The sequence below is a fragment of the Coregonus lavaretus genome, assembly GCF_964263955.1.
Source record: "Coregonus lavaretus genome assembly, contig: HAP1_SCAFFOLD_4231, whole genome shotgun sequence".
NCBI classification, from domain to species: domain Eukaryota; kingdom Metazoa; phylum Chordata; class Actinopteri; order Salmoniformes; family Salmonidae; genus Coregonus; species Coregonus lavaretus.
Genome location: NW_028160199.1, coordinates 16,341 through 33,842, shown reverse-complemented (window position 1 = coordinate 33,842; position 17,502 = coordinate 16,341). Strand labels below are relative to the sequence as shown.

At 42.5% G+C, this 17,502-nt stretch overlaps 1 protein-coding gene across 1 annotated transcript; it reads left to right on the top strand.

Moving 5' to 3' along the window:
* Positions 1-406: 406 nt before the first annotated feature.
* Positions 407-2,294, top strand: LOC311122026 (uncharacterized protein). Its single transcript, XM_084196453.1, has 4 exons — positions 407-430; positions 892-1,212; positions 1,316-1,404; positions 1,918-2,294. Exons 2-4 carry the CDS (start codon positions 930-932, stop codon positions 2,056-2,058), a joined length of 513 nt encoding a protein of 170 aa, XP_084052579.1. The 5' UTR covers positions 407-430; positions 892-929; the 3' UTR covers positions 2,059-2,294.
* Positions 2,295-17,502: the final 15,208 nt, after the last annotated feature.

Here is a 17,502-nt window from a genome sequence, read left to right as displayed (position 1 = left end):
AGCTGGTAGAGCACGGCGCTTGTAACGCCAAAGTAGTGGGTTTGATCCCCGGGACCACCCGTACACAAAAATGTATGCACGCATGACTGTAAGTCGCTTTGGATAAAAGCGTCTGCTAAATGGCATATTATTATTATTATTCTTTTCTCAGAGCCTGATGATGTGAGGCTGGTGGGAGGAGGCAGTCGCTGTGCTGGTGGAGTGGAGCGGTACTACCAGGGAGAGTGGAGGACTGTGGGAGCTGAAGACTGGAGCAAGGAGGCTGTAGCTGCAGTACTGTGTAGACAGCTGGGTTGTGGCTCCACTGTTTCAGTTCTACGTGGAAACACCACTATAGGGTTTAGAGTTCGTTGTTCTGGGTCTGAGCCGTCACTGAGGGAGTGTGGGAAAACAAATAATCGCTTTCCTGGACTCACAGTGATCTGCTCAGGTAATAACAAGATATTATAATTATATTCAACTGATTTCCTTCATTCATACAACTTCCTCTGCACCTCTCACAATGACTGTTTAGCTTGTAAGTCTGCTTTGCAAAACAGATCAATCAGTCAAGTAGGAATCAAATACAACTTAAATATCCCAGAATGCTTTTGAATTTGAACGTTATCTCACTGAACGTCTCTACTCACTACCACTGTCACATGTCATGTTATTGGCATATCTAAATGAGGAAAGAAAGTAGTTGAGGAGCTACGTTTTCTTTTTCTCTCCTCTTGTTCCAGATGTCCTGCTTCAGCCTGATATCAACATATGTTGTCTCAGTGACTGTAGGCCCACTACTCATGTTGCCCTGTGAGGGAGGGTGGCTAGCACTGTTACATGTTGATGTTATTGTCATATCTATAGGAAACTAGTTGAAGAGGTTTTTCTTGTTCTCTTTTATTGTTACAGATCTCCTGGTCCAGCCTGATATCTTCCTGACTGACTCAATGGGAGGGATCTCCAGGGGCCACCAGGGGCCTGAAGTTTTTAGGGGCTACAACTTCACCATCACCTGCTCCACTCAGCCACAGTACCCAGGAGGCTCCTTCCTCCTCACGTTCACCGGCTCCAACAGAACCCAGACCCAGCCAGCTGTCAATCACTCTGCTGCCTTCCTCTTCCCTGCTGCAGATGACTCCCACCAAGGGAACTACAGCTGTGTTTATGACAATTATGTTTTCTCTCATAACTTCTCCACTGAGAGCGAGCTCCTCAACCTCACCGTCACAGGTAACTGAACATGAACCAGACTTCTAACTTTGTCATTGACAGATTTCCCACAGATCTATGTGATGATGACCAGTCCCCTCATCAAAGGTGTTTCTGTTTGCAGCCTCTCCTCTGCCAGCCTTCATCATCAGACACGTTGTAGTGCTGCTGATCCTACTGACAGCCATCACCACCTTCTACCTGTACTACAAGGTAAAGACATTTACTCAGACGTTACAAGTCATTTAAATGTTTGTGTCTTTGAGCAGGGTTCAGATTCTACATTGGTCTATATCTGTGTTTAAGGTGTGTGATTAACCAGATGAGAATGAGAGGCGCGCAGAGAACGAGACACAGAGACACACACACACACAGAGAGAACGAGAGACCGGGATTTTAATAATAGCTGAAAAGTTCAGAATTAGTTTATCTTTCTAGAACCTTGGAAGACATCTAAAAAGAGTGACAGCAACCACCATGATTCCTTTTAGTTTGTTTTTTTGCAACCATGGTAACATGGGGTTTTGGTAACATGGGGTTTTAATTATTTTAAGAGAGTAGCTCAATTACGTATTTTTTGTGTTCCATAATGTATTGCTGCTTTTAGCTTTTGTCTTTATGTCTTTATCTTATTTAGTGTTTCTCTTAGATTCTTTATCTTGAAGTGTTTCCATTATTAGTACATGACTGACTCACTCACTCACTCTTGGTGCTGTGCCTCCCTAGACCACCAGGAGGCAGAAGAGAGTGAACAGGGTGAGCAGCATGGATCTTTATGTTGATGCCAATGCCATGGAGATGGTCTCTCTGAGCTCCAGAGCTGAAGCTGGACCGGGAGAGGAGAGAGCAGCCCAGGGGACTGAGTAGGAGTAGAATGATGCTGACCCTACATGCTGATCTTAGGTCAGTTTTGTGTTTTAAATCTATGGTCAGCAGTGGACTGGTGTTTAAAATGTGGTGACAAACCTTAAGGGGTTCTAATTTTAATAACACAAGTTAAGAATTAGTTTATCTTTTTATAACCTTGGAAGAAATCTAAAAGGAGTGATTGTAACCACCATTATTCATTTTTGTTTGTTTTGTACCACCATGGTACCGTGGGGTTTTGGGTACCGTGGGGTTTTGGATAGCGTGGGGTTTTGGTAACATGGGGTTTTGGTAACATGGGGTTTTGGGTAACATGGGGTTTTGATTATTTTTAGAGAGTAGCTCAATTACGTCTGTTTTGTGTTCCAGAATGTATTGCTGCTTTTAGCTTTTGTCTTTATGTCTTTATCTTATTTAGTGTTTCTCTTAGATTCTTTATCTTGAAGTGTTTCCATTATTAGTCCATGTATTATTATAATCATCTGTTCATTCTTTGTATTTTGAAACATCTGAATAAAGGGGTCATCTTTTTCTCAAGTCATTTTAGTTTGTTGTTGGGGATTGTTTTGTTGCTGTTGTTTACCTCTCATGATGTTATTGATTATACATTTTATGATATTGACTGATGTAGATTATTGTTATGTTGTTAGTAGTATAGAGATAATGATGTTATTCATTATAAATATTATGGTATTGATTATTATGTAGATTATTGTTATGATGTTAGTAGTATATAGAGATAATGATGTTATTCTCTTATGATCTGTGGGTTACAGAGAAAGTATAGTACTTAGTTCAGGTCTGATATACATTAAATTGTGAATATGCTGTGTGCAAATCAATCAATTAATCAAATTAAAGTTAATAAATATGGTAATATATATCAATGATCTCAAAGGTATTGTTGAGAAGTGTTTATTTCATATTTGTGATGTGAGTGCAGATTATGTTGATGTTATGTTATTTACCCTTTACAGATAAAGACCTGTTGCTCTCTAAACTGCCATGTAATCACTGAATGCTTTTAATAAACTCACAGGCTGTCAGTCTTGTGTGATTTCTCTCTTGGACAGACTACAACATACAGTATGAATTAACTGAGATCAGTCTTGTGTGATTTCTCTCTTGTAAAGACTACAACATACAGTATGAATTAACTGAGATCAGTCTTGTGTGATTTCTCTCTTGGAAAGACTACAACATACAGTATGAATTAACTGAGATCAGTCTTGTGTGATTTCTCTCTTAGACAGACTACAACATACAGTATGAATTAACTGAGATCAGTCTTGTGTGATTTCCAACCAAGTTTTTCACACATATGAAAATGATAGTAGATAGCTGGATGGAAGCAGTGTAGAAAAAGTAACCAACTGTCATACTTGAGTAAAAGAATAGATACCTTAATAGAAAATGACTCAAGTAAAAGTGAAAGTCCCCCAGTCACTCTCTACTCCTCTCTCTCTCTCTCTCTCTCTCTCTCTCTAATTTCAATTTCAATTTAAGGGCTTTATTGGCATGGGAAACGTATGTTAACATTGCCAAAGCAAGTGAAGTAGATAGTAAACAAAAGTGAAATAAACAATAAATATTAACAGTAAACATTACACTCAGAAGTTCCAAAAGAATAAAGGCATTTCAAATGTAATATTATGTCTATATACAGTGTTGTAACAATGTGCATATAGTTAAAGTACAAATGGGAAAACAAATAAACATAATATGGGTTGTATTTACAATGGTATTTGTTCTTCACTGGTTGCCCTTTTCTTGTGTCAACAGGTCACAAATCTTGCAGCTGTGATGGCACACTGTGGTTTTTCACTCTCTCTCTCTCTCTCGCTCTCTCTCTCTCTCACACACACAGACACACACACACACACACACACACACACACACACACACACACACACACACATACACATACACACACTCCTTCTCTGGCTTTGGTTGATGACAGAGAAAGGGAGAGGTGCATAGCTACACTCCAATTCTGTAAGTTTGGGTGTGTGTGTTCAGAACTCTGGTGGTATTCTAGACATGATCTTGCTAGGGAGTGTCCACTCCAGTACATGTGTAGTATAAGGATGTGTTGAGGCCTAAAGGGACCCTGTGTATAACTCACACACTGCAACAAGACGGCTGTAGTAGCTTTTGGTTTATTGAAGAACAACCGTTGTCTCCATTGGGCACAAAGTTGTGGTCCAGGTAGTTGTTTTATGATTGACTGAAAGAAGGGGACTTTCAGAGTGAGACTGATGTATGTTGGTTGGATAGTAGTTAATTAAATGTCAGGTTGGTTTGATAGTAGTTAATTAAATGTCAGGTTGGTTGTCTATTGGTTATTTCTTGGTTGGTCGAACATTGGTTGGTTGGTTGAATGTTGGGCCTAGATGTTTAGTCATTGGCTTGTTGGCTGAATGTCAGGTTGGTTGAACATAGACCATTGTTGATAGGCTGTTAGTTTTCATTAGGTTGTATTTTGGTTGTTTTGTTGGTTAGACTGGTTCCTAGGAGGAGGAAGAGGAAGAGGAGGCTGAGCTGTGACAGTATGACATAATTCTCCCCTTACCTGCTGAGAGAGAGAGAGAGAGAGAGAGAGAGAGAGAGAGAGAGAGAGAGAGAGAGAGACAGAGAGAGAGAGAGAGAGAGAGAGAGAGAGAGAGAGAGAGAGAGAGGGAGAGGGGCTGAAATGTGTTGAGGAAACAGTGTAGGGAAGCAGAGGGAGAGGGGCTGAAATGTGTTGAGGAAACAGTGTGGGGGGGACAGAGGGAGAGGGGCTGAAATGTGTTGAGGAAACAGTGTGGGGGGGGGGCAGAGGGAGAGGGGCTGAAATGTGTTGAGGAAACAGTGTTGTGAAGCAGAGCAAGAGGGGCTGAAATGTGTTGAGGAAACAGTGTGGGGGGCAGAGGGAGAGGGGCTGAAATGTTTTGAGGAAACAGTGTGGGGAAGCAGAGGGAGAAGGGCTGAAATGTGATGAGGAAACAGTGTTGTGAAGCAGAGCAAGAGGGGCTGAAATGTGTTGAGGAAACAGTGTAGGGAAGCAGAGGGAGAGGGGCTGAAATGTTTTGAGGAAACAGTGTGGGGAAGCAGAGGGAGAAGGGCTGAAATGTGATGAGGAAACAGTGTTGTGAAGCAGAGCAAGAGGGGCTGAAATGTGTTGAGGAAACAGTGTGGGGAAGCAGAGGGAGAGGGGTAGAAATGTGTTGAGGAAACAGTGTAGGGAAGCAGAGGGAGAGGGGCTGAAATGTGTTGAGGAAATAGTGTGGGGAAGCAGAGGGAGAGGGGCTGAATTGTGTTGAGGAAACCGTGTGGGGGGGGCAGAGGGAGAGGGGCTGAAATGTGTTGAGGAAACAGTGTGGGGGGGCAGAGGGAGAGGGGCTGAAATGTGTTGAGGAAACAGAGTGGGGGCAGAGGAAGAGGGGCTGAAATTTGTTGAGGAAACAGTGTGGGGAAGCAGAGGAAGAGGGGCTGAAATGTTTTGATTCTTTCCTGTTCATTCAGGCTTTTTGGCCTTTTCATTTTTGTGTGTCTGATTGTTTTCCCTCTTAATGCTGAAGCCAAAGGGTCCACTGTCAACTCTCTCTGGTGGGGTTTGGCTGGACTAGAGAGAGGATCACGCTATTCCTTCTTTAACTCCCTCTCTTTCTCTCTCTCCATCAATCTCTCTGTTTTAGTTTTAGTTTTCTTTCATTCTCCCTCCCTCCAGCCCCTCCCTCCCTCCCTCCCTCCATCCCTCCATCCCTCCATCCCTCCCCCCTCTCCGTCCTCTCTCTCTCTCTTGTTCAGTTTGAGCTGGCTTGTGGGTTTAAAGCTACTGAGGTTTGAACACATGGTTCTCTCTGTCTGTGTATGTATATATGTGTGTGTGTGTGTGCGTGTGTGTGTGTGTGTGTGTGTGTGTGTGTGTGTGTGTGTGTGTGTGTGTGTGTGTGTGTGTGTGTGTGTGTGTGTGTGTGTGTGTGTGTGTGTGTGTGTGTGTGTGTGTGTGTGTGTGTGTGTGTGTGTGCACCTTTTCTGTTTTGCATGAGTGTTGACCCATAGTGATAACTGACCCAGGTTATGCAGAATAATCCATTGAAAGTGTAGGGAGCGTTACTGTACTCACCACCTATTTTTGTGTCACTTCATCACTGATGGAAGGCTAATCTTCAATGGAAACCCTCTCTTTGTTATTCCATGGTATCTACATAGTGATAACTAATATGGCTTTTCACTCAAGGCAACGGAGGCCATTTGTTCTTCTGCATATCTCATGTGGAATTAAATTATAGATTCTGTCTGCACCCCAAATGGCACCCTATTCCCTATATAGTGCATTACTTTTTACCAGAGCCCTATGGGGGAGTGCACTTTGACTCCGCATTTAATTAGGCCTGGATATCAATATTAAAACACATCTATTCTATCCTCCTCTCTCTCTCTCTTCTCTCTCACTCTCTCAATCTCCTCTCTCTCTCTCTCTCTCTCCTCTCTCTATCTTCTTTCTCTCTCTTCTCTCTTTGTTTCTCTCTCTCTCGCTCTCTCTCTCTCGCTCTCTCTCTCTCTCGCTCTCTCTATCTCTCTCGCTCTCTCTCTCTCTCTCTCTCTCGCTCTCTCTATCTCTCTCGCTCTCTCTCTCTCTCTCTCTCTCTCTCTCTCTCTCTCTCTCTCTCTCTCTCTCTCTCTCTCTCTCTCTCTCTCTCTCTCTCTCTCTCTCTCTCTCTCTCTCTCTCTCTCTCTCTCTCTCTCTCTCTACAGCTGGTGAGGACATGGTAGTGTCTGCCCCTCCCCCACCATTTGAACGAGCCAATGGTAGAGGACGTCAACAGAACCCCTCCCCTCCCCCACCACATCCATCTCTATTCCCATCCCCCCAGAGCCCTGTGACACTCCACCCCCCATCCCCCCTATATCCCCCTATCATTCTACTCATCTACCCCTAACCCACTTACCAATCCCCCTTGCCCCAAATACCCACCAGACTCCCCACCACACCCCTCTCTCTCCCCCTCTCCTCTGCGGCCTTATCTTATGAATATCGGTAGCACACTGGGTGAAGACTTGATCCTTCGCGACTGTCTACGGACGCAGGCTGCCACAGCACATTATAGTGTGTGTGTGCGGGCGTGCGTGGGGTTTGTGTGTGTGTGTAGCTTAGTGGGTAAGAGCGTTGTGCCAGTAACCGAAAGGTCGCTGGTTCTAATCCCTGAGCCGACTAGGTGAAAAATCTGTCGATGTGCCCTTAAGCAAGGCACTTAACCCTAATTGCTCCTGTAAGTCGCTCTGGATAAGAGCGTCTGCTAAATGACTAAAATGTAATGTAAATGTAAATGTGTGTGGAGAGGGGGATGTATGTGAAATGAGAGAACAAAACCAAAGGGGAATAGGGTTTAGGAGGTAAGTTGTGTGTATGTGTGAAAATTGGGTTTCACACACCCCATCCTGACACACACACACTCCCAACAATGCGTTTCACTGGCTATAAGGTGAATGCACCAATTTGTAAGTTGCTCTGGATAAGAGCGTCTGCTAAATGACGTAAATGTAAATGTATTATCAGGGGTAAGCAGTGTTAGGGAATATTCAAGAAATTCTGCTGAGGAATATTCTAATATTGGATGTAGGCTACATTACCCACTATATTACAGTATATTGATGTAGGCTACATTACCCACTATATTACAGTATATTGATGTAGGCTACATTACCCACTATATTACAGTATATTGATGTAGGCTACATTACCCACTATATTACTGTATATTGATGTAGGCTATATTACCCACTATATTACAGTATATTGATGTAGGCTACATTACCCACTATATTACAGTATATTGATGTAGGCTACATTACCCACTATATTACAGTATATTGATGTAGGCTACATTACCCACTATATTACAGTATATTGATGTAGGCTACATTACCCACTATATTACTGTATATTGATGTAGGCTACATTACCCACTATATTACAGTATATTGATGTAGGCTACATACCCACTATATTACAGTATATTGATGTAGGCTACATTACCCACTATATTAAAGTATATTGATGTAGGCTACATTACCCACTATATTACAGTATATTGATGTAGGCTACATTACCCACTATATTACAGTATATTGATGTAGGCTACATTACCCACTATATTACAGTATATTGATGTAGGCTACATTACCCACTATATTACAGTATATTGATGTAGGCTACATTACCCACTATATTACAGTATATTGATGTAGGCTACATTACCCACTATATTACAGTATATTGATGTATGCTATATTACCCACTATATTACAGTATATTGATGTAGCCTACATTACCCACTATATTACTGTATATTGATGTAGGCTACATTACCCACTATATTACAGTATATTGATGTAGGCTACATTACCCACTATATTACAGTATATTGATGTAGGCTATATTACATTATATTGATGTAGGCTACATTACCCACTATATTACTGTATATTGATGTAGGCTACATTACCCACTATATTACTGTATATTGATGTAGGCTACATTACCCACTATATTACAGTATATTGATGTAGCCTACATTACCCACTATATTACTGTATATTGATGTAGCCTACTTTACCCACTATGAAGGTATGTGGACACCCCATCAAATTAGTGCATTCGGCTATTTCAGCCACACCCGTTGCTGACAGGTGTATAAAATTGAGCACGCAGCCATGCAATCTCCATAGACAAACATTGTCAGTAAAATGGCCGTACTGAAGAGCTCAGTGACTTTCAACGTGGCACCGTCACAGGATGCCACCTTTCCAACAAGTAATTTAGTAAAATGTCTGCCCTGCTGGAGCTGCCTCGGTCAACTGTAAGTTCTGTTATTGTGAAGTATATGTCTAGGAGCAACAACGGCTCAGCGTGAAGTGGTAGGCCACACAAGCTCACAGAACGGGACCGCTGAGTGCTGAGGCTCGTAAAAATCATCTGTCCTCAGTTGCAACACTCACTACCGAATTTCAAACTGCCTCTGGAAGCAACATCAGCACAAGATCTGTACATTGGGAGTTTCATGAAATGGGTTTCCATGGCCAAGCAGCCGCATGCAAGCCTAAGATCACCATGCGCAATGCCAAGCGTCGGCTGGAGTGCAGTGGAAACGCCTTCTCTGGAGTGATGAATCCCACTTCACCATCTGGCAGTCCAACGGATGAATCTGGTTTGGCGGATGCCAGGAGAACGCTACCTGCCCCAATGCATATTGCCCACTGTAAAGTTTGGTGGAGGAGAAATAATGGTCTGGGGCTGTTTTTCATGGTTTGGGATAAGCCCCTTAGTTGCAGTGAAGGGAAATCTTGACGCTAAAGCATACAATGACATTCTAGACGATTCTGTGCTTCCAACATATTGGCAATAGTTTGGGAAAGGCCTTTTCCTGTTTCAGAATGACACGCCCCCATGCACAGTGCGAGGTCCATATAGAAATGGTTGTCGAGATCGGTGTGGAAGAACTTGACTGGCCTGCACAGAGCCCAGACCTCAACCCCATCATACACCTTTGGGATGAATTGGAACGCCGACTGTGAGCCAGGCCTAATCGCCCAACATCAGTACCCGACCTCACTAATGCTCTTGTGGCTGAATGGAATCAAGTCCCGCAGCAATGTTCCAACATCTAGTGGAAAGCCTTATCAGAAGAGTGAAGGCTGTTATAGCAGCAAAGGGGGGACCAACTCCATATCAATGCCCATGATCTTGGAATGAGATGTCCAGGTGTACACATACTTTTGGTCATTTAGTGTAGACAGACAGACAGACAGACAGACAGACAGACAGACAGACAGACAGACAGACAGACAGACAGACAGACAGACAGACAGACAGACAGACAGACAGACAGACAGACAGACAGACAGACAGACAGACAGACAGACAGACAGACAGACAGACAGACAGACAGACAGACAGACAGATAGATAGATAGATAGATAGATAGATAGATAGATAGATAGATAGATAGATAGATAGATAGATAGATAGATAGATAGATAGATAGATAGATAGATAGATAGATAGATAGATAGATAGATAGATAGATAGATAGATAGATAGATAGATAGATAGATATGAAATGGCTCTGGTCTTTACATTGTTCCACCACAAGGCTACCTTGGTCAAACGTCACATGGTTTACCTACCTGCTGCACAAATTCTCCTAACTTTCCATGAAAAGTCAAATCTGAAGTTAATCTGACAAAAGATGGATCCTTCTAGCCATGACCCAACAGCAACACCGTCAGAACAATAGCAGTCTTCATTCTGAAATGAATCTGGTCTCTTCAGAAGTAGTGTAGTAGTCTACAGGGTTCAGGACTCACCTTTTTAAACACTTCTTATCTCTCATATCATGAGGTTCCACATGTGTTTGGTTACATAGTGCCCAATGTTCTTCTTAGTGATAAAACAGCAAACATTAAGAGTGTTTACTTATCAGACCCACATATATAATAAATATACTAGAATATAATATACTATATTCATATGCTTTTAGTACTCACACATGAATCATATCATGTCTGCAGGTCATGTGTTGTTTTGAGCAAGCAGTAAAAACATACTGACAGGAGAGTTCCTCTTACGGCCACTAGGTGATAATATTGTTTCACAGACGCAGAACTGTAGTCTAGATTTAAGCACTCTCTCAATTATGTCTCCTTTCTCCTAAGGTGTTCACTTGTTCACTTCCCTAAACTGAAATGACTGGTATAAGAACTATGTGGAAACTCCCTCTTGATAACAGAAGGTAAAGTCCCATGGGTGTAATGGTGGAAGACGAACCTCACCCCCTCATCCCCCTCTCCTCTTCTCCCCCATCTCCTCTTCTCCCCCTCTCCTCTCCTCCCCTCTCCCTCTCTCTCTCCTCTCTCCCTCCCCTCTTCTCCTCCTCTCCTCTCCTCCCCCTCTCCTCTCCTCTCCTCTTCTCCCACTCTCCTCTCCTCCCCTCTCCTCTCCTCTTCTCCCCCTCTCCTCTTCTCCTCCTCTCCTCCTCTCCTCTTCTCCTCCTCTCCCCCTCCCCCCTCTCCCCCTCTCCTATTCTCCCCCTCTCCTCCTCCTCTCCCCTCCCCCTCCCCCCTCCCCTCTCAAGCAGTAGAAAGTTAGAGGTGATATTATAGGAACACACTACGTGAAACTTTGCTGCTCTGTCAGCAGTTTCCTGTGGGGTTTTTCAAAACAGAGCTGAGTTCAACCAGTGATCTAAGATAAGTTGCTACGAAGTTTATCTCACATCATTGAAGTAATGAACTAATGAGATATAAGTCATATAGCCTAGCAGAATTGTCCACTCTTCAGTCCACTTTTCATGACAGTAGCTTGTACAGCTCAGTGGAGCCCAGTTAGAGTCGGATATGATACCTGCAGTGATAATGATGATCTGTTCTGGAGCACAGGTAGGATGCTGTTATACTGATATACACTTCTGACAGTTACTGAGATATGATTTGATATTGTAAGATATATGATCATTTGCAGGGCTAGTAAATGAACATCCAACTGGAAGCAGACAGTAAAATCTGTCTCAAAGCAGAACAATGATGTTATCACCTGTAAATGTACTTTACTATAGCATAATTGTCCATCTGGGGACCGGCAATAATGTCAGTTAAGTTGTGATGGTGACAGCAATCTGACTGTTGTATATTCAGTGTGTCAAAGATTGATTGTATATGTCTCTATGTAAATGAAAGAGAGTCTATATTATATATTTTATATTGGTCATCTGTTAGAGCAGGAGGGGGGACACTTTGGACTAACTCCTTGATGAGGTCCACAACTAGGACATTTGTCACGCCTTCAAAGGCCTGTCTTAATGAATTGGACCTGGAGTTACTATCAGCTCAAAACAATTAGTTTGAATGTCGTATAGAGCTGCTCTTTCTTTTTAAACAATCTTAAGAGCTGTCATTTTATTGTGAGGAACTGTAGTTTATCAGACCTTTTTCTGTTCTGTCCTCTGTTGTGTGAGTGATCAGGTCACAGACTCAGGTCTGGTCCAATGATAGAGGTCTGTGACCTGAGTCAAGATCAACAGGCCTGATGCTATATGTCAAGAAGAGAGAGAGAACTAGAGAGAGAGAGAGTGAGAGAGAGAGAGAGAGAGAGAGGAGTATAGAGAGAGCGAGAGAAAGAGAGAGAGAGGAGGGAGTGGGGAGAGAGAGGAGGGAGTGGGGAGAGAGAGGAGGGGAGGGCAGAGAGAGGAGGTAATGGGGAGAGAGGAGGGGAGGGGAGAGAGAGGAGGGAGTGGGGAGAGAGAGGAGGGGAGGGAAGAGAGAGGAGGGAGTGGGGAGAGAGAGGAGGGGATCTGGAAGTTAATCTGGAAATTAATCTGGAAGTGAATCTGGAAGTTAATAGGAAGTTAATAGGAATACGATATTTAGATCGCAAAAACATTTATTATGCATGTCAGATTTCAATACTGGCCGATGTCATGACTCGGGAGGATGTCTTCTCTCGAATGAGCCATTGATCATATTTCTGCGATATTCCTACCTACTGAAATGTGTAATTTAACGGAGGGTCTAGCACATTTTTCCTATTTGTCTGCCTCTTTGGTCCAGGGTGCATTGCATGTTGCCGTTGCCAGAGATATATTATGGAAAAGAGATAGAATCCACTGAATGAATGAATGTACAATGTCCCACTCAGCAGACTGTCGACCAATCGCGTTCACGTTGTCATACTGCGTCAAGCGGTTGCTAAGCGAATCGTCAGGCAATTCCTTCTCAAAGTCAGTCTATATGTCGAGAAACGTGCCTCTATTCCTCGAAAGTACATAATAACACGATTCCAAAGCTATACGATACTACAGATATTGTTAGAAATTGCGTAATTCAAATCTGGTATTGGAATAAGAATCAAGAGATCTTCAATCCAAGCTTAATTTATTATATGCAAAATGTATGTATGATAAGTATGAAAGTTCGTATACGGGCTCACTGACAAACCACGCAGGGCCGACAGAGAACTAGAATTATTGTTTACAGAAATTTCTCAAGTACTCTGACAGAAAGCCTCCACCTCTTCTGTTGGCCAACCAGATCAAAGGACTGAGTGTGGTTCAGCCAATCCGTTGGCGCAGGGGTGGGCCCAACTCCTCGGCACTCCATTTGTTACTAGACATAGTTGCTATGATAACTTGCGGAAGTCAGCACCCAGAAAGACATCCTCCCACTGTACTCCATGTTCAAGGACAGTTTCACAGAATACAAAGAGAGAGTGTTCGCATCTGCAAGAAACAGTCTTATCTGTCCTACCCCCAACGTTCCCCACCCTGTTATGTGAAACAATCCATATCAGTACAGTGCTCCTCCCTTCCAAGCTATCCATCACATATCCAATTATGAGAAAAATAAAACCCAACAATTCCCTCTTTTGACACCCTCCAGGGTGTCACTCATTAAAATACAATACAAACAAAAATAAACACTTTTATTAATAGACAATTTGATAATAAAAGTCCTTCAGTCCTTCCATCGACACCCAACTTGCAAACTGTTACCAGTCATCAAAGAAGTTCAAACCATCACATAAGGAAAGACAAACATTCACATGGTTAACTTGATTAATAAAGCATAAAACACAGGATTAATAGAACACAAAACACAAGATTATTAAAACTCTAGGGTGTGATTAAAGATTTTTAAAGGGAAATTTTTGAATTCCCTCTTTTGACACCATTTATGGTGTCACTCTAAACAGAGTATAATCACCCACCCAGAAAGACATCCTCCCACTGTACTCCATGTTCAAGGACAGTTTCACAGAATACAAAGAGAGAGTGTTCGCATCTGCAAGAAACAGTCTTATCTGTCCTACCCCCAACGTTCCCCACCCTGTTATGTGAAACAATCCATATCAGTACAGTGCTCCTCCCTTCCAAGCTATCCATCACATATCCAATTATGAGAAAAATAAAACCCAACAATAGCAAGTTCATTATTTCACATCTCGCAAAAAGATGTATGTTGCACTTCTTGTTGACGAAATTCGTGCTAATATTAGGTGTTTGAGCTAGCGCCCAATAGACTCCCATTCACTTCTTGAAGGAGAGCTCTCCTTGTACCAGAATCACCCAGAATGCACCGCGCTGTCCATTGACCTAATATGGGCAACGTTTCCCATCTCCTCCAAGTATATCTGCTGTTGTGAATGTTAGACTCCACTCTGTGAGCGACATCGATCTGCAGGAGATTGTAGACTCCTAAATTGATTGTGTAGTTTGTTTAGGCGATTTTACAGCTAGCTAGCTACTTCACATGCTGATATTGTCTTTGTATTATTGTGTGTAGCCAGCCCATAGAGAGAGCATTGCATTGTGGATTTTGTAGTCTACTTGAGCTGCAACAGATTTCCACAACGAGTTTCCATGTTGCTACCAACATTATTATAACGCCAAAATGAAACATTTGTTTACAAAAATTGTTTTCACATATTAGTGTTATTTAACACTGTAAATTAAAGGAATGAGTGGCTTTTTGTGGATTTTTCCTTTAATGTGTAGATTTTCATTTAGTATTTCATGATTTTCTTCATTCTTTGGTTGAGTTTGTTTGTCTTTATATGTCCTTGTTGATTGTAGGCCAAAGTAATTCCTTTGATGTATGTCTTTTATTTCAATGCATGTGTAGGATTTATCTGGGATAGTTTGCATTCACAGTCAGCTGTTTTATGCTCCAGTTACTTTCCCATTGATGTCAGTATCTGAAGTCATCCATTGAATCGTGTATTATGCATCTATTTCATTGCACTGTATGCACTGTTCCACAAGTAGGCTAAATGAGTCAATGGGGAGGTTGAGGTTGAGTAGTACATTGTACACTCCATTCCACAGACCTTTAAACCTAATATAAACCTAATATTGCATTGATAATTCATGTCTGGGGTCATTTTTGTTAGTTTTTGCTGTTCTCCAAATAGTATTTTAGAGTTTTTAAGTACAGTAAATGAGCTTCAACTGGTGGGGGGATTTCTGCACAGCCCATTTAGCCATACCCTAGGTTTAGCTGTATTTCTACACCCCCAAACGACTTCCTGCGGCTATTGGACAGAGGAGGAGGGGAGGGGAGATGGAGAGTGAGAGAGAAGAGGAGTAGAGAGAGGGAGATGTCAAAAGAGATAGGGCTGACAGAATAACACGCAGTCAACTGAATATCTTTTCATAACTGACTTCTCACCAGTGATGTCATCATAACCAGTAACCTTGTCCACTCTTCAACTCTTGGTCCAGCTCAGATTGACCCTGACATATGAAATGAATGGTTTAAAAAACAGACGAAAGCAAATGCATTAAATGATATATAAAGTCATCTGCAAAGAGAGGTTCACATTTCCATGGAAGGGGAATGTGAGTACACATGGGTGTTGTTGCACCATACCAACAATAAGCCTATCTTCGCCATCACATCATGAAAGGTCACTCTCTCTCTCTCATTTGGCATCGGAAACATATGCTAACATTGCCAAAGCAAGTGAAATAAACAATAACAAACAGTTAACATTAAGCAAACAAAAGTTTCAAAAGAGAAAGACATTTGAAATGTTAAATGATTAACTATGTACAAAACAAACACCAACATGAGTGTATCAGTATGGACCTGTACAGGTCGTTGGTCAATACACGGTAAATGAAATATAAAATAGTCTATAAATAAAGATAAAATAGTTCACAAACTAATTCAACTACATTTATTTACACAACTAGCTGGCTCCACTAGGGCCCTCTCAGCAAGCCGGCTCCACTAGGGCCCTCTCAGCCAGCTGGTCCCACTAGGGCCCTCTCAGCCAGGTGGCTCCACTAGGGCCCTCTCAGCCAGCTGGTCCCACTAGGACCCTCTCAGCCAGGTGGCTCCACTAGGGCCCTCTCAGCAAGCCGGCTCCACTAGGGCCCTCTCAGCCAGCTGGCCCCACTAGGGCCCTCTCAGCCAGGTGGCTCCACTAGGGCCCTCTCAGCCAGCTGGTCCCACTAGGACCCTCTCAGCCAGGTGGCTCCACTAGGGCCCTCTCAGCCAGCCGGCTCCACTAGGATCTATCTGTACTTTGCTATGTTCATCTTTCCCTCGATCCTTACTAGTCTCCCAGTCCTTACCGCTGAAAAACATCCCCACAGCATGATGCTGCCACCACCATGCTTCACCGTAGGGATGGTGCCAGGTTTCCTCAAGATGTGACACTTGGCATTCAGGCCAAAGAGTTCAATCTTGGCTTCACCAGACCAGAGAATCTTGTTTCTCACGGTCTGAGAGTCCTTTAGGTGCCATTTGTCATGTGCCTTTTACTGAGGAGTGGCTTCCGTCTGGCCACTCTACCATAAAGGCCTGCTTGGTGGAGTGCTGCAGTGATGGTTGTCCTTCTGGAAGGTTCTCCCATCTCCACAGAGGAACTATGTACCAGTGCTGACCTTCTAGGCAGAGTTGCAAAGAAAAAGCCACATCTAAGACTGGCCAATAAAAATAAAAGATTAAGATGGGCAAAAGAACACAGACACTGGACTTTTTCTTTGCAACTCTGCCTAGGTCAGCATCCCGGAGTCGCCTCTTCACTTTTAACATTGAGACCAGTGTTTTGCGGGTATTATTTAATGAAGCTGCCAGTTGAAGACCTGTGAGGCGTCTGTTTCTCAAACTAGACACTCTAATGTATTTGTCCTCTTGCTCAGTTGTGGATCGGGGCCTCCCACTCCTCTTTCTATTCTGGTTAAAGCCAGTTTGCGATGTTCTGTGAAGGGAGTAGTACACAGCGTTGTACGAGATCTTCAGTTTCTTGGCAATTTCTCGCATGGAATAGCCTTCATTTCTCAGAACAAGAATAGACTGAAGAGTTTGAGAAGAAAGTTCTTTGTTTCTGGCCATTTTGAGCCTGTAATAGAACCCACAATTGCTGAAGCTCCAGATACTCAACTAGTCTCAAGAAGGACAGTTTTATTGCTTCTTTCATCAGCACAACAGTTTTCAGCTGTGCTAACAATAATTGCAAAAGGGTTTTCTAATAATCAGTTAGCCTTTTGAAATGATAAACTTGGATTAGCAAACACAACTTGCCATTGGAACACAGGACTGATGGTTGCTGATAATGTGCCTCTGTACGCCTATGTAGATATTCCATAAAAAATCAGCCGTTTCCAGCTACAATAGCCATTTACAACATTAACAATGTCTACACTGTATTTCCGATCAATTTGATGTTATTTTAATGAACAACAAAAGTGCTTTTCTTTCGAAAACAAGGACATTTCTAAGCGACCCCAAACTTTTGAACGGTAGTGTATATACTGTATATACTGTATTTCTTGAGCTTTAAAACATTATTCCTTGTGATTTATTTTGGGACTGTATTATTTCTACACATTTAACCCTTTATTTTTGGGGGCACAATTCTACCTCCATATTTACATTCATTTGTATTGGACACCTTCA